General features: G+C 53.2%; 1 protein-coding gene and 1 pseudogene across 2 annotated transcripts; both read left to right on the top strand.

Moving 5' to 3' along the window:
* The first annotated feature begins 910 nt into the window (after window positions 1-910).
* On the top strand, window positions 911-2,104 carry LOC121159838 (annotated as a pseudogene).
* Window positions 2,105-7,629: 5,525 nt separating this feature from the next.
* Window positions 7,630-17,157, top strand: LAX1 (lymphocyte transmembrane adaptor 1). Of its 2 annotated transcripts, XM_040985483.1 has the most exons (6): window positions 7,630-7,853; window positions 8,175-8,344; window positions 12,535-12,644; window positions 12,988-13,098; window positions 13,621-13,700; window positions 15,293-17,157. In XM_040985483.1, exons 2-6 carry the CDS (start codon window positions 8,256-8,258, stop codon window positions 16,175-16,177), a joined length of 1,275 nt encoding a protein of 424 aa, XP_040841417.1. In that variant the 5' UTR covers window positions 7,630-7,853; window positions 8,175-8,255; the 3' UTR covers window positions 16,178-17,157. The 2 variants fall into 2 exon arrangements, with proteins under 2 accessions (XP_040841417.1, XP_040841418.1); XM_040985484.1 differs by lacking the exon at window positions 8,175-8,344 and having other exon boundaries at window positions 7,797-7,853.
* Window positions 17,158-17,619: the final 462 nt, after the last annotated feature.

Consider the following 17,619-nt stretch of genomic DNA (forward strand, 5'->3'; position numbering starts at 1 on the left):
CTGATCCTGGTCTGGTGGACCATGGCCTTCTGGGGCCAGAGGGGTGTGGGGAGCAGTAGGGATTTGAGGATGTGGCCTTCCGGCAGCAAGGAAGTCAGCCTGAATAAAATCCACAGGCCTGCCTCAGTCCCTGTGCCTCCAGGGCAGCTGCCTGCAAGGGAATGGTTCACCTGCTAGACTTCTGCTGCAGAGGGCGGGGCCTCTGGGTTCTGACCTGACCTGGAGCCCTGCGGTGAGAGCAAGTGACCCCAGACCAACCCCAGACGGGTCCAAATAACAGCCCACTGGCCAGCGCTGCCTCCTGTCCTCCTGCCCCACCCACCTGCTTTCCAAAGCACCTGGTCAAACCCGAAATGTCATGTCACTTGCTCACCTTAGGAGTTTACATGGTCATACCATGGACTCAAAGCCAGGGGGAAGTGGTTTCTGCAACTGGAGGGGTGGGGGAAGGAGGGTTAGGCCAGCCTGGGTCTGAGACCACATCCAGGAGGCATCCTTTTGCACCTGCTGGTTCCCCTGCTCCTTCCTGCCAGGTTCTGCCCAGGCTCTCTGCCATGAAGAACTTCGGGTTTTTAGCTCCAGGTCTTCATGTCTTGTGAGTACACCTATTAGAAAAAGGAAATGGAGGACCGGTGTTGTGGAAAAATGGGTTAAGCCAGTTCCAATCCCGGCTGCTCCACTTCCCATCCTGTCTCCTGCTAATGTGCGTGGGAAAACAATACAACATGGATAGCGTGGATAGCCTAAGTGCTTGGGCCTGGAGGAGGCTCCTAGCGACCGGATTGAGCTTGACCCTTCTTGTGTCCCAACCATTGCTAACCAATGGATGGAACATTCTCTTGTTGTTTCTCTCTCTCTAACTCTGCCTTTCAAATTAATAAATCTTTAAAAAAAAAAAAAAACGGGACTTCCACTCATGCGTGAGGCAAGCAGAGCCAGAGACAAGACCAAAGCCCAAACTCAGGATCTGACAAGATGGCCAGGCTGCCCTGCAGGACCATCAAGGATACCCAGTGTTTGCTGGCAGAACCAGTTCCTGGAATTAAAGCAGAACTAGATGGAAGCAACGCCTGCCCTGCTAGCTTCATGTGGTCATTGCCGGCCCCCAGGATTCCCCTGTTGAGGGAGGGACTTTTAAACTTGAACTATTCCTTCCACAAGAATAGCCAATGGCAGCCCTTTAAAGTACGTTTCATGACCAAAACTTCTCATCCTAATGTAGAGAAGTTGGAAAGAATATGTTAAGCTATTTTGAAAGAGAAAAGGCCCCCAGGACTGCAGATCCGCACAGTTCTGCTGTCAATCCAGACTTTGTTCCAGTGCTCCCAATCCAGATGACCCATTAGCAAGTGATGTAGCGGGGCAGTGGAAGACCAATGAAGCCCAAGCCACAGAAGCAGCTAGAGCGTGCACTAGGCTATATGCCATGAATAATATCTAAATCGATCTGATCATCAAGGATGTATCGCTTCTACTGCCCTGCCAAGACTTCTTTTTTTGTTTGCATTTAACGGACGCGGTCTTAGAAACATTACAGAATAAAAGCCCAGACATCTTCAGTCCTTTGGTGATTAAAAGCACATTAGCAAATTATGCAAATCGCTGTTGTAAAGCATGAGTAGGGCTAGAAGTGCCGTGTGGATTGTGTGGAAAGGTTGAAAAGCAGCGGCCTGGCTGCTTTGACTCATTTCCCTCGTGCTTTAGGACAACGCACTGTGAATGGAGGTAGTTGTCAAGGCTCGCTGCAGGGCTGTGGGTGTTTTTATTTTTTCAGGGGAAGAGGTAAGCTTTAATTTTACGGGCTGCATCCCCCTCCCCTTTTGAATGGTGGTTAATTGCATTGGTTCAAAGCAGCTAACCAGTTCTTTATGCTCTCTAGCCAAGTCTAACTTTGTTTAGACTGTACGTGGACAAGTTTGATTGCTTGAGCCAAAATGGGAACATTAAATGTCACAACGCTCACTAATAACATCCGGACTTTGCTATCAAGTGTAGATTCCCCCCCTTCAAAAAAGCATGTGACCATTTTGTAGGGCTTGTCTGGAAACTTCTGCAACTCTTATGTTTTAGTAAAATATTTTTTGTTATGCTAAAAAAAAAAAAAGAAGAGGAAGTGAAAATCCATGGTGGGTTGGGCCGGGGGCGGGGGACTGACAACTAGCAAAAGCCTTCAGCCTTGGGAAGCAAAACACAAATCCATGGCCATGCAGCACCTGCCCCCACACTGGAGTCAGGCAACCTTGCCTCTTCCCTGTCCAGCCTTTTGGCTGAGTTGTTAAGTTTTTCTCTTAGTCTTCCACAGAGGAGCCAAGCAGCACACCACCAGAGACCTGGGCTCAGGTTCCCACGTGCAATAACTTGGGTGGTGGGAGACATGGGTGGCCACCTTAGTGCCAAGTCCACGCCTCAACCCCCAGGGTTCTGTCTACAGAGACCACCACGCTGCACAGTAGCTTTCCAGCTACACTTGGCCTTTTGCTGACACCTCAAAATGAACCTGAACTAGCCCATCTCGAAGGTTCCCGCTGGTCCTAGAATGTTGTGATTCCGATTCATGAACAAAACAGTCTGGGCTTAAATAATGCAATGTGCGGGTGACAGTGGAAAAACCACTTTGCCTTGTTTGCATCCCAGCTCAGTTCTCTCCTATTAGAATTGCCAGAGCATGCACAAGTCAAACAGGGTTAAAATTGGCCACGACGGACAGGGCTCCTGGAGTGACTGCCTTGGCAGCGGGCTGATGCTCTGCCACCTTGGGGCATGCATGGAAAAAGCCACACTTGGGAATCTAGGGCTCCAACCCAATGGAGTTGCACCTGACCTAGCCTCTGAGGACTCCCGTTTTCATCCTTTCCCTGCAGCCAGCTTGCTGGGCGGCCTGCAAGTCTTTGCAACTCCTTTGTCCCGTGTCTAGTTGCTATAAATAGCCCCTGGGAAATGCCTCTGCAGAAATCTCCTGGCATCATTTCATCTGGAATGAATGCAGAAAGAAAGAGAGAGTGTGTGTGTGTAACAGCGCATACCACGACCTGTGCAGGCAAGCTCTGTCATGAAGACAAATTTTACTACACCCTTGAAGTGTGAGAAATGTGCATCTTGCCTTTTCTCCCTCAAATCCAGGCCCACCGAGCTCATACTCACGTCCCCCCCCCCCCCGATCCTCCCTCCCTGTCATTTCTTGCACTCTGTCTCTTGTCAAATCCTCAGGGAGTTATGTATGAGAGTCACCATGCCAGGGGGTAGCTGTGTGCACTGAGGCAGACAGCAAGTCAAGTGGGACACAGGAGGAAGGGTGTAAGATGGGCATGCAGAGAGGATGGGGAAGTTCTCTCCGACAGAAATGTGCTGAAGAGACCTGGGAGAAGCCAGGGAGTGAGCAGGGGCAGCCATGTGGAGGCCAGAGCACCAGGAGACAGGAACCATCAGTGCCTCCCTGGAGCAGGAGGTCTCAATTTGCAAAAGAGGCCAGGGGTTGCAATTGGGTAACTCAGTGAGAGAGCAGTCAGCTCAGCTCAGCACCTGTGCCTTGTTAATAAACTTGGCTTCCAGGATACAGGAATTCACTGAGAGATGCAGAGATCTTGCCATGTGACAGGGTCATGCTGGGTGCTGTGTGGCTGCTATCTAGACGGGCATGAAAGCTTGATGAGGCCTCAGCTAGCACACACGGCTCAGGTGGGGCCAGCCTCCTGCGTGTGGTCCAGGCAGATCCAAGCCCCACCCGTCCTATGGCACACAAAATCACCCAAAATGGGTAGGTATTTGACTCGATGGTTAGGTCACCACTCAAACACTCCTGTCACATCACGTATCTGAAAACTTGGGTTCTAGTCCTCGCTCCACTTCTATTTTTTTTAAAAAAAGAAAAGATGTATTCATTTATTTGTCTGAAAGGCTATTACAGTCAGAGAAAGAGAGGTCTTCAGTTTGCTAGTTCACTCCCCCAAACGGCTGCAACAGCTAGAGTTGGGCCAGACCAAAGCCAGATGCCTGGAACTCCAATCCAGGTCTCCCAAACACTCCACCGCTTTTCCAGGTGCTTTAGCAGACAGCTGGATTGGAAGGGAAGCAGCCAGCACTTGAACCAGTGCCTATGTTGGAATGCTAGCATTCCAGGCAGCAGCTTAGCCTACTGTGCCAGGCAGCAGCTTAGCCTATTGTGCCATACACCAGTCCCAGGCTGACTTTAGTGTTTGGGCTCCTAGCTTCAGCCAGCAATTTGTTTCTAAATATCTCACCCCATCCCATGAACACGTAGCAAAGTCAAGACCCCAGACAGCATCTGGGACCACTTCTCGGAAGGCCCAGCTGACTGCTACGGTCAGGCCCAGTGCTAAACTCCAGCAATACAATCCATAAAACCTCATTGCTACCTGCAAGAGCATCAAGGCTCCCCATCACCCTGGCAGACAGGCACCCCCAGCAACGGGCCTGGCTGTGGGACAGTGGCGCTTACGCACTGGCAAGCACAAGAGGCAGGTCTGGGCTTGGCAGAGGCGGCCTCTTATGTCACCACTCAGACATGTTTAGAAAATTAGTCTAAAGGAGGATGTAACAAAACAAGTCCTGCAGCCCAGAAACGATTTGAATACAGGGGTTTTAAAGAATTTTTTTATTTACTTCAAAGGCAGTTACCAGAAAAGAGAATTTCCATCCATTGGTTCACCCCCACAAATGGCCACAATGGCTGGAGCTGTGCCAATTTGAAGCAGGAACCCAGAGCTTCTTCCAGGTCTCCCACATGAGTGCAGGGGCCCAAGCAGTGAGGCCGTCCTCCCCGGCTTTCCCAATTGCATTAACAGGGATATGGATCACAAGTGGAGCAACCGGGAGTTGAACCATGTAGGATGCCTGTGACGCAGACAGTGGCTTAATATGAAACATCACAGCACTAGACCCAATATACAGCTTCAAAATGGAATTTTACTGAGACTTGACAAGAAGACTGCTTATAACTGGTATTGAAAGGAAGGACTTCACACAAAGGCCTCGAGTACAGAAGTGACAATGATTAGAGGGCCCCTGGCTGGGTAACCAGAATGCTGGCCTCTGCACCATGCAAGGGCCACGCCCACGTCCTGTGCAAACCCATAGAGCTGAGGGATGGGCAGTGACCCGCCAGTGTGTGTTCAAACAAGTAACACAGGGAAGGCAGGTGCACCTCAAAAGAGGAAATGAGAAATACCAAAGGGAGCAGTCCTCAGGTCTAAAGGAATGATTAAAATCACAGTAGGGTAAGAAGAGGCCCCACTGAATGAGGTCATGCCAACCTCACAGCCAGCACTGATAAAGAAACACTGTGATTGTCCCCAGTGTGGTAGCCTAGTGGCTGAAGTCTTTGCTTTGCACCTGCCAGAATCCCATATGGGCGCTGGTTCATGTCCCAACTGTTCCACTTCCCATCTAGCTCCCTGCTTGTGGCCTGGGAAGGCAGTCGAGGACGGCCCAAAGCCTTGGGACCCTGTGCCCACATGGGAGACCCAGAAGAGGCTCCTGGCTCCTGGCTTCGGATTGGTGCAGCACTGGCTGTTGCGGCCACTTGGGGAGTGGACAAGCAGATGGAGGATCTTTCTGTCTCTTCTTCTCTGTATATCTGCCTTTCCAATAAGAATAAATAAATCTAAAAAAGGAAAAAGAGAGAGAAAAAAAACAAACACACGAAACACTATGATCCTTTGTCATTCTACATCCGAGCAAATGCCGTAAGGAGGGCTGACCTGCCAGCTTAGCTGGCGCCAACCGAGGCCCAGGCTTGAGGCTGCGGTTCCCTGACCCGGTGCTCCTGCCTCCCAGGAGTGACTTCAAAGCTTCCCAGAGCTGACAACACCACAGACTGCCCAGTGGCTGCTCCATGCCAGAGCCTGCCAAGGGATCTTGCTCACTTGGAGATATAAATCTTAATCCTTTGAAAAAGTTTCTGGGCAATTGTCATTCCAAGTGTGGTGGTGGGGGATGGGCCTTGCGGGCCAGCAGGTGTGAATTGGGATGCCACGGTCCCATTTCGGGGTGTCTGAGATTCCATCCTGGCCCGGCTTCTGAGAGAGCCAACTTCCTGCTGGTGCACCCAGGGCTCCTGCCAGCCATGTTGGAGACCGACTGGCGCTCCAGGCTCCTGCCTTCGGCTCAGCCCTGGCTGCTGCAGCCATTTGAGGAGTGAGACAATGAATGGAAAATTTCGCTTTGTTCCTTCCTCTTTCTCTGTTTTTGTCTTTCAAGCAACTAAATAAAGCTGCTTTTTTAAGAGGAGAAACTGCAAGTTGATTTTGATGCAAAAAGAAGTGTTTCGTAATACATGGAAAATGCAAATGATAAAAAGACCACATATGGATTTCAAAGATTTTTGTGCTGTGATGAATTCGTAATTCCACTTAGCTGTGAGCATCCTGAAAGGCCCTGGTATAATTACACGTCCCATTCAGCCGCTAAAATCACAAGACGTGGTTAAAGGGAAGTAGCAAAGCCAGTGCATCTAAACCTACCCAGTTTCTCCTCCTGCCAAGGGGGAGCATTCCAGCAGCCTGTTTTGGCCAAGGGGAAGGCAACGAGAGACAGACACAGGGACGTGGAGACGGGGCCTGGGGAAGGGGCCTCAGCGCTCTCCCCACAAGGGTCAGGAAAGGCTCTAGCCCCACGGAGAAGGTGGCCAGTGTGACCCCAGTGGGCCTGGACAGAGATGCAGAGGAGGCTTTGGAAGTCTCTCCAGTAGGGGGCGTGCTTTGCTGGGGTCACAGGGTTGCTCTTGTAGGCTACAGGTTCCAGGCTCCCACACAAGTCCCGCTGTGTGGGTTCATGGCTCAGATCCCCAGTCCTCTTCACCAGGGCGAAGGGTCTTGTGAAGGTCCTGTTTCAGGCTGATCTGAAGAAGAGAGGTCCAGTCAGGGTCCAGCTTTAGACCCAGCTGCTGGGGACCACCTCAGCTGCCTGCCAGGCCAGTCCCCTCTCCCTTCCTCCACCCCTCCCCAGCCCGACTGTGCCAGGGCTGGTCTGCAGCCTCAGGGCCTGTGTGAACCTGGAGGCCAGTGGGCAGGGGCTGCTGGCTGTGAGACGCAGACGACCCCCATGTGGTGCTGAGCGTCGTCTTCCCTGTCACCCACCAAGGTAGTTTCCTTGGACCAGCCCGGGGCTCCTCCTGCCCACAGGACGGCCCAGGATGTTTCAGGAGGAATGGCGATTAGGAACCAACTCTCCTCCCAACTTCGCCAAGCAGGACGGTGACACTGCCAGGCCCTTGAAGATGGCCTGTAGGACGAGGGCCGGAAGGAGCAACCGCCTCCAGGGGCCCCGCTGACCCAGTGTCAACTCCATTCTTGGGGCAACACCGAAAGCAGAAGCTGTCAAAGCAGAAAACATGATTGTTCAACACTTGAAAAGCCTGTGCTCACCCGCACCCACTCGATCAAAAATGCCACCAAACAGCTGAACCCCCCCCCCCCCCAGTGTCCCAGAAATCCCGCGATCGGGGGGATAGTGACCCAGGCCAGCAGGCCACAGAGCGCCCCCGTCTCCCAGAGCCGGTGGGCAGAAGCACAAAGCTGCGCAGTTTCCTGCCCAGCCTTCATTAGCACGTCTGCGGCGTCGGTGGCACCACTTCCTGTGGCTGACGCTCCGTTTCCATTCTGACAGAGTGTTTTTTTTTTTTCACACACTTTTGGGGGTTGGAGGAAGATGAGCTTCACACAGAGCTTCTCATGGAACTCCTGGGCATGGCCTGTGCCCCTGGGCCCCTCACGTCTGCCCCAGAAGACAGAGGAAGACCACTGTGCCTGAGCCATCCCCCATCACTTTGGGAGCCCCAGAACCCAGGCGAGCATCATACAACCCCACAGCCAACGCCAAGAGACAGCCGCAGCAAGGTATAGCCAAATTTGTCTTTGTGGGTCTGTTGGGGGCCTGGCAATTCAAGGGGTAGTCGGTGTTGGGGACAGGGGAGAAAGTCCTAGAACAAGAGGTTGGAAGCTTTAGAAAGAAAGTAAAACCAAGAGACTTTTGTGGTGAGGGTCTTTGGGAAGCAAAGATTTAAGAAGAGGCTCTGAGAAGTAAAAAAAAAAAAAGCAGGGGGTGTCAGAGAGTGTTGGGGAAATGTGTTCTTACAGTATCTGCTAAGAAACCAACAACGAGAAGTGGTTAGATGCAAAGCACAAACCAATTTGCCTTCTCTCCTGGGACCCCACCAGGTAGGCGGAACAGGAGAGCGGCAGACACGCTGACTGGTGCGGAGGCAAGCACGCAAGGCCAAAGCTGGGGCACACTGCACCATGGGCACCCACACCACGATCCTGTCAGAATCAATAGGGAGAACACTAGCAGCCCACACTCGGCAGGTGGCTCCTGACAGCCGGGAAGGGTGAGTGACGGGGTGTGGTGGGTGCTCCCCCAACCCTTTCCCCTGGGATGGTCCCATGCACCTTGTGGATCCACTGCTCCCCTCCCCCACCAAATGGGCTAGGGTCCACTGAGACCCCCGGCTCTAGGCTCGGAGGATTTGTTTCTGGGGCAATGCCGGGAGACCAGGTGGGTGTTTTGGGAAGAGAGTCTGGGGACAAGGGAGATCTGTGCTTACACAGGGGCTTAGCGCTGGTGGCTCTGCCTCACTGAGCTTCTCTCAGGGGCACCTGTCCCCCTCCTCAGTCTTTGTTGCATCAGGTCCCACCAAACCCTCCTCCCCACCCCCCCCCAAAAAAAAGAAACAGGAAGTGGGCAGGTGGCGCATCACTTTTGACGCACCTGGGATAGCCACATCCCGCTCCACTCTGGAGTCCAGCTTCCTGCCAGTGTGTACCCTATGGGGAGGCAGGTGATGGCTCCAGGACTTGGGTCCCTGTCACCCTTGTAGAAGACCCAGGCTGGCTTCTGGGCTCTGGGCTTTAGCGTGGCTATCAAAGGCTTTTCAGGAGTGAACGAGCAGGTAGGAAATCCATCTCAAATTGCTCTCTTTGTCTATATAACATAGAAATTAAAACATAATAGAAGCAAAAGCCCAGTTCCTCAAGGATGTAACTGTAGATGCTAAAAACTCACCGTAACTGAAACATTTAATGACAGGCAGAACAAAGGGGTGTCTTGGGGACACAGAATCTTACAGAACTAAGTGCGGCTGTCAGTGTCACCGCTGGTGCCTCCAGTCTCCCACCAGCAGAGGGAAAACCAGCAGTTACCAGCTTCAGGAATACTGCTGGCTCCCAAATTTAGTACCGCAATGGAAATACACCTGCTCGTGAGACAATTTAACATGGCTGTCACCAGGGGACACAAACGTTATTGCAGGGACAAACATAGTCACCTACACAGAGATGTGCTGATGAGGGATGAGGTCCTGAAAGCTGTCAGAAACATGGGAGGTTTATTGTGCATTGACACGTTGCTTTGAAATACCGTATGTGTTGTGGAATGGCTAAACAATGCATTAGCATGTGCGTCAGATTACATGCATCCCTTCTCCAGAGGGCAACGTTTGAAGTCCACTCTCTTTATGGCTACAGTGTGTTGCTATTAGCTGCCGTCACCACTGGGTACAGTCGATCTCTAGAATGGATTCCTCCTAACTGTGGTGTTGTGTCCTTCAACCAGAGCCTGCAGCTCCTCCCCCAGCCCCCGTACGCCCTTCTCCTTTGATTCAGCTGCCTCAGATGCTGCCACTGCTTGTGGGTTCTCTCACTCTTGCCTTTCTGTGCCTGGAGGCCTTACTGGGCGTAGCATCCTCATGGTCCATCTGGTCCATCTGTGTTGTCCCAGACAATGAGGCTTCCTCCTGTGAGCTCAGATGGTATCAGTTGTTTGTATGGAAACCCTGTGTGTTTTATCCACGTATCTGTTGAGGATCTCATGAGTTGATTCCAGATTGGAACAACCTTGTGATTTGAACTACAACAGGCACGAGCGTGCAGGAGTTGCTTTGGTAGGCTGGTTTGATTTCTTCTCCATATGTAGGATTATGGATTCACATGGTCATTCTAGCTTTTTTTTTTTAATTTATTTATTTTTATTGGAAAAGCAGATTTACAGAGAGGAGAGAAGAAACATCTCCCATCATTGATTCAATCCCCAAGTGGTTGCAACCACTGGAGCTGAGCCAATCTGAAGCCAGGAGCCTCTTCTGGGTCTCCCACATGGATGCAGGGTCTCAAGGCTTTGGACCATTCCTCTACTGCTTTCCCAGGCCACAAGCAGGCAGGTGGGTGGGAAGTGAAGCAGCCAGGATGAGAATTAGCACCCATAAGGGATCCTGGAGCATGCAAGGTGAGGATTTAACCGCTGAGCCATCACGCCAGGCCCAGTTCTAGTTTTAATGTTATTTTTTATTGAAAAAGCCAAGAGACAGAAAGAGCTTTCATCTGCCAATTCACTCTCCAAATGCCTGCCACAGCCAGGGTTGGGCAAGGCCCCTAAGCCAGGAGCCTGAAACTCCATTCAGATTTTCCACCAGGGTGCAGGGAGCCAAGTACTAAAGCCATCACCTGCCTTCCAGGGTGGGCAGCTTCCTGGGCTGCACTGCAAATGAAAGTGGGGTTGAACCTGGGCAATCTGGGATGTGGGGATGCCAGGAGGCAGCTTACCCACCGTGTCACACCACCCATCCCTGTTTTTAATGTTTTGAAGATCCTTTACCTGATGTTCCATATTAGCTGTACTGTTCCAAAACTTTCTGATTTGTAAATTCATTCGCTCACTCATTAAACAGACCCATGCTATGTACCAGGTACTGGGTAAGGCACCAGGTGAACAGGACAGACAGGGGAGTTAGATGATGCACAGGTGGCTAGGAAACTGTGTACTATACCATCAAGCAACTGAAAATGCTATGAAGAAAAACAGAGCAGTTCAAAAGCCACAGGTGTACCCAGGGAAGACCCTATGTGAGGAGGTGGCAGATTGGAACAGACCTGCAGGAGATGAGGGACTGGGCCTCGCAGACAGCTCGGTGGGTGCAGGGGAAGGTAGGGCAGAAACGCAGCTGTGCTTGCAAGCAGTCAAAGTCAGAGGCAGAGACCAGAAAGGAGGCCGGAAAGCAGGCAGAGGGCAGCTCGCTGGGGATCTGCAAAGTACTCGCTGGTTGGACAATTGGCAGCGGCCTGAATGTGATGGGAAGCTGTTATTGGCAGAGGATGGATTTCTAACTCACTCTATAGCATGATCACCCCTGCTCACGGGTGACACCAGCGTGCTGCAGCTGAGCGTGGAAGCAGAGAGACCTGCTGTGGAGGAAAGGGTGGCCACATGAGTCCTGGCCGAGGGCAGCAGAGTTGGCTGTGGAGGACAAGAGAGGGGTGGGGTGGGGCAGGTGCCCGGGTGAAGGCACACAGGACCCACTGGGTGCCTGGAGGTGGCCGTGAAAGGGAAACAGGGATCAAGAGGAGCCTCAAGGTTTCAGCACAGCGCCTGGCTGATGACACACACCAGTGCCGGAGCAGGCTTTCGGGGGGAAGGACAGGAGTCTGTGGGGGGGTGACATGTTCAACAGGAAGTCAGATAAACAAACTCAGAACTCAAAGAGGTGTCCGGGTTTGGGGCTGGCAGGTCAGTCACAGTCTCCTGTTGCCACTTGAGCGTGCCGCTTCCTGCAGCATCCTTGTAACCACCTGAGGTTGCAGTGGTTCAGCTGAACACAGCTCATACCCTGGCCGAGCGGAGCAGCGATGCCCACCCTGCCAGGAGAATCATGCCTTGGCTCCATTCCATATGGCAGTTGAGCGTTGCTTGGAGACCAACTCCACACATGAGTGCTGTGGGAGTTGCTCAAGTTCATGCAAGCTGGACTCTGTCACGGAGCCACTCCCTGCTTGGATGGTTGAGTAATCCTTTCCTCCCAGCAAGCCAGGAGGCCCAGCACAGGGAGCCGCGGCACATGCACAGACTGGGAGAAGATGCTAGGGTGGAGTGAGTATGATCTTTGCAACCAACAGACCTTGACCTACCTTCCGGCCCGGTCATCGGGGATGTGCTCCTTTTCCTGTATTATGTTATTAATGTTTATTTTCATCTACTTGAAAGACAGAAAATAAGAAAGACAGATCTTCCACCTGCCATTTCATCCCCCAAGTGCCATCAGGTACCAAGCGGAAGCCTGGAGCCTGAGATCCCACCTGGGTCTCCCACAGGGGTGACAGGGCCCAAGCACTTGAGCCATCACCAGCTGCCTCCCAGGTGCACATTAGCGGGGACCAGGGTTACACGCAGTGGTTCAAGCTGCGGCTCAATGTGCCGTGACACAACACCTGCCCCTGACTTTTTTTCTTTCTGAGTCAAAAATCTCATGCTCTTCAGGACACACACACACACACACAGATAAGACTGTTGAAAATACTGAATTCCACATGTAAATCAGGTCAGCATTCAAAAGAGATAGTTCCCTCCTCTCTGGGCTCTGTCGCTGTCCATGCGGTGTCTCTAATCACCTCCATCACACTCCTGGGCTTCCCTACCCTGCTCTGTCCCTTGCCGGTCCTTGGGCTCCAGCTCCAGAAGAGGACAAGTGACTTTTCCACCCCAGCGTACCCCACAGTGGTTAGAGCGTGCGGTGTATGGTTTTGCTTCTAGAGACAGGGACCAGAGCAGTGGCATCATTTTGTTCTTTGCGGGACTCCTGGCTCTCCTGCTGGTCGTCACTGTCACCTGCATCCTGTGGACTTGGAACAAAAGGAAGCAACGTGAGTCCCTTGTTCCTCCTGGGCTGAGGTCCACGGGGTACATGACCCAGTCTGACCCTAGGAGCCCCATTCATTTCCCTGGGGGATCACTGACCCTGGGGGGCCCTGGAGAGCGCTGGGCTGTTCCTGACACACATAGCCCCGGGCCTTGCTCCCAAGGCCCAGCTGGTCTGAGGTCCACAAAGACAAGCACTGCCCTACCTCATCCAGCCTCCGTCCACAAGTGTCCTGCTCATTCTGCTCGAATGGAAATGGAGACCTGAGAGGAGGTGGGAGAGCCCCTGCATGGTTGCAGCCCAGCCCCTCTACCACATGCATACTCACCCCTCCTCTTGCCTTGCAGGGCAAGTCCCCTACCTGCGTGTAACCGGCATGCCCTCGCTGACCCTGCCTCGGCCTAGACAGCGTGCCAAAAACATCTACGACCTCTTACCTCCAAGGCAGGAGGACCTGGGTAGGTTCTTGCTTCATTCTCATCCCTGGAGTTCAGGCTGTTGCAGTGTCTGCATCCAGAATGCACCTGTCACCTCCCAGAAACTTCCAGGCCTCCCCCACGCTGCACCCCCTGCCTCAGTGCACCACCCTTTTCCCAGTGCACAGAATGAATGGGAATGACTCCAGGACAGGATCCTCAGGGCCCAAGAAAGGTGCCGAGGGCGGCCGGGGCTGGGGGTTCGGTTCTTCTTTGAAGGCATAATAGTAGCAGAGGGATGCTGCGAGGGTGCAAGACTTGGGGGAGGCCTGGGGTGGGGTGGGGGCCCTGTGCTCGAACTTTCTTTCCAGCCTCCAAGCCACCCCTTTGCCACCACCAGAGTGCCCCAGCACCCTGAGTCTCCAAGTACAAGCTTCCCCAGGCTCTGGCACAGGACACCAGGGGCCATGCCCACCCAGTAAAGGCCAGGCAGTGGGGCTTGCTTGGGCCAGGTGCTCATGAGCCTGGCCAGCTGTCTTCAGGATTTGTTTTCGGTTCTTCCAGGGAGACCCCAACTCAGCAGCATCCGGATCTTCAGCACCGAGAGCATGTTCTCCAGAAACTTAGACCCCCCTGGGCCTGCGGTGAGTGTCAAGTGATGGGCAGGTGTCAAGTGATTCTTCAGGCATGGGCAGATCCTAAGGTGGAAAGACGAGCCTGGGCCTCCTTCCTGTGCAGAGGGAGAGAGAGGCTTGGGCCAACAGAAGCAAGCACTTGGGAGGTTAAGAGAGGCCTGGGACACCAGCACGCGATGTTAGGGTTGACAAAAGTGGATGGGGTTTAACAAAGACGTGATCTGAGTGGTGCTCGGCCTTCCCAGCCACCACCTCGGGAAAGTGCACACGCGCTCTGACCGCAATGCTGGTGCCAGAAGCCCACCCTCTGAGGTCCACATTGAGTGATTTCAACTACTCCCTGCCGTAGAAGTACCCCTTCCACAGACAGGGTCATGGGTCATGGACAGAAGTGTAGTTGGCTCACGGTCATGGAGGCTGCCAGGTCCCAGCTGGAGGGGCTGCATCAGAACACACAGGAAGGCACTACATGGACAAGAGAGAGGAGCAGACTAAGTTCAGCCTTTCACTGGGACCCTTGATCCACCACCCCAGAGCACAGGCTCTGCAAGGTCCCTCCCCTGCCCCTGCCCCACCGCCCAGAGGCTACGCCTGCACATGGAGCTTGCAATGCTGGAATCTGAGGACACATTCAGCCCGCGGGAGAAGGGTGGAGTTGTTTTTGAGATCATGGGGCTGGAGCTGACAGCTGAACAACAGCCCCGAGGATCTGGTCGTCCTCAGGTTCTAAAAGCACCTGTCAGAGAGGAGCCCCGGGATGCCAGAGCTGGGTGCAGAGGCATCAGGACCCTGAAGAGCCAGGCTACACTGGCTGTCTCAGATGAGGTTTTTGCTGAAAAATCGGTCCCTGCGTGTCTGGTCACCCTCTGCCGAAGCTCCAGGACTGCACGGCGACCTCTGTTACCTCCTTCTCCTCCCACTCCTTCCTCAACACTTCCCAGCAGAGTGAGCCCCAAAGACTAAGAAAACAGGAACCCCCACCCCGTCCCTGCTAGTCCCAGGGTATTTACAGCCCTCATGTCCCTAACCAGCTTGGACTCTGTGATGTTGGAGGGATATTGTAAAGTGAAGCATTTCTCATGGAGGGTCTAGATGTCCAGGTTTTCTTGAAAACCCAGACATTCTGGAAAACATGCAAGCAGCACCCGTCAGGGGCGACTGTCAGGGGGCCTGTGTCACAGAGCCCCTCGTTGAGTAGTTCTGAGTCCCAGGAACTATACTTAGTGCTTGTCCTCAGGACTCCACTGGTTCGGCACAGAATGCTGAGTGAATGCTACAGTAATCCTCTTACAAGCTAGGGAGCCAAAGAACAAGGAAGTCAGGGGACAGAGTGTGGGGTGCAGACAGCCAGCCTCTTACTGCCTGCCATGCTTATTCCCAAAATGCTCTTCCGGGGCCAGCCTCAACCTCCATCTACAACAGACCCCTCCCACTGCTCCTGGACATGCACACCACACCCAGAGCCAGTTGCTTTCCTTAAATTCAGCCCCCACACTCACACCTCCCTGGGATGAGCATCTAGCAGGTACATGGTACGAGGGGTGGTTTTACTCTGAGGTGGGGACTTCCTCCCATCATCTCATTTCTCTTCTTCCTCACAGCCTTCCCAAGCAAGCAGCACCCACCAGGCGCATGAAGTCCATGTTCCTGCCTTGGGGTATACTGTGGGTATCTATGACAACGCCCCCATGTCCCACGTGTGCAGGAACCGGGCTCCTTCTGTGCACTACATCAACGTCCAAAGCCCCGGGCGCCACATGAGCACCTCGTCAGGGGACTCCAACGATTACGTCAACGTCCCCACCACCAACACAGTGGCTGAGTCTCCAGCTCTTGTCACCAGCTCCCTTGGAAGCATCTTCATTAATCCTAGCACCCAGAGGCTGGAGTTTCCCGAGGAGCAACAGCAGGGCTGTGGGTGTGACAGCGACTACAGCACCCTTTGGTACCCAGGTACTGCAAGCAGCAATGATGCACTCAGCGATGGGGAGGACTCGTCCCAGACCTCTGATGACTATGTCAACATGACAGGCCTGGACCCTGGGGCCAGTCAGGAGTCGCAGCCCTGGGAGGTCCTGCAGTGCTGCAGAGAGCATGGAAACGTGACCCCAGTGGAACCCGATGGAAACCAGCAGCAGGCTGGGGGAGAAGTGACATCTGCAAGTCCTGACCACGCAGCAGTCAGGACAGTTGGCCCAGAGACCCACAGCCAATCTCTCCCACGGCAGCTGCTGGCAGCAGAAGATTTGGTGGCCTTCCAGCTACCAGTGCAGAGTGACAACAGCCAGCTGAAGCAGGAGGAGACCTCCAGCGAGGAGTCGGATGACTATGAAAACGTGCTCGTTGTCCACCTGGGAGGCGGGCATGCGGAGCACTGGCCTGCTGAGTTAAGAGCCAGTTATCCAACAGGAAGGCCTCACGACAGGATCTGTCCTGCCAGCTTCGCAGCCACTGAAGAGCCTCAGGAAGACCCTGGACCACCCTAGTACTTGAGCAGATTCCGTAGGTTTCTCTACAAAACAACAATCCAGCAGCAGGGCTCTGGGACAGCCCGAGCAGGAAGCCAGTGTCTCCATACCAACCCAAGGTGGTTGGCACGGCTACCTTCCAGGACTGCTGGGAAATGAAGAACGAATGGGAGGGCCCTCTAAGTGAGCAGTGCGCCTAAGAAAGACTAGGATAATTTTGTAAGCCAGAAGGGAGGGAGAAGGGAGAGGAGTGAGTGGACCATTTACATAGCAGAAAACAGGACGGCAGGCAGATGCAAGAGGAAGGCCCCTGGATGTCTGGGGGGGCGGGGGAGACTGCAGGGCCTCCACAACCACCTTGGTGTCTGGCAGCTTGTCAGAAGCACACGCCTGTCACCCTTCCCTCCCCCTAGTTCCATACCTAGAAACTGCTCCAAGTGAATTGAAAACCTGGGCTCCCTCAAAAATCTCAGCATGACTCTTTCTAGCAGTTTTGCTCGTAATTGCCAAAAAGCAGAACTTACCCAGGTGTCCTTCATCAAGTAAATGGGTGAGCTGGATACCCACCCCAGAGGTCCATCCACACCCAGCAATGACTAGGAACAAAGAATTGGTTCACACAGGTGATGGGAGCCAGATTGTATCTGGTCTGATTGCAATTATGTGATATTTCGGAAAAGGAAGACTACAGGAAAAGAAAGGAGACAGTGGTGGCCAGGCTTAGGGGAAGGGGGCGGGGGGCGGTGACTGCAAAGGGGCTGCTGGCAGATGAGCTAATGGGTGCATTTGTCAAAAAAAAAGAATTGCATGCGTGCAGACTTTTAACAAGCTAGCCAGGCTCTCAGGGCACCCAGGATGGTGGGCTGTGACAAATCAATCTAACTGTATTACTGTGTCCCCGGTGCATGATGTGAACTTTGCTGAGGGAAGGAGCTAACCAAATGAACTTTGGAAAACAATGTTTTGACTTGCGAAAGGTACAGTGGCAAAGAGCTGGGCGCCAACACTACACTCCAGTTGGCAAATTTGTGTCTTGCCATGGTAGAAGTTAACAGTTGTAAAATCACATATGCCCCAAGGCTGAATCAGTAAGTAAATCTGTGGGAGGTAGGGAGAGACAGATTCCTTGCTTTCAGAAACAGACAAAGAGACAAAATAAGAAAGCCTACCAAGAGCCCCATGGTGCTGACTTCAAGGGGCAGGGACAGACCCTAGGAGCTCAAATGTCACTGGGTTGGTCCCACCCTTTCTCGGACTGTCTGGTTTGAGTGGCAGCTCTTACGCCGCCCACCCAGCTTCCTGTGAGGCGGCCCAACACCTGGGGCCCTGCCCCTAGATTCCTGACTTCAGCCTAGCCCAGCCCCTGCCTGTTGTGGGCTAAGGAATTGATTAGCACTCATTAAGCTGAGCACTAACAACAGGAAATGGACTTGCAGCTAAAAGCACCTGGTTTAATGGAA

Source organism: Ochotona curzoniae, unplaced genomic scaffold, assembly GCF_017591425.1.
Source record: "Ochotona curzoniae isolate NIBS_2020 unplaced genomic scaffold, NIBS_Ocur_1.0 contig_430, whole genome shotgun sequence".
In the NCBI taxonomy this organism is placed as follows: domain Eukaryota; kingdom Metazoa; phylum Chordata; class Mammalia; order Lagomorpha; family Ochotonidae; genus Ochotona; species Ochotona curzoniae.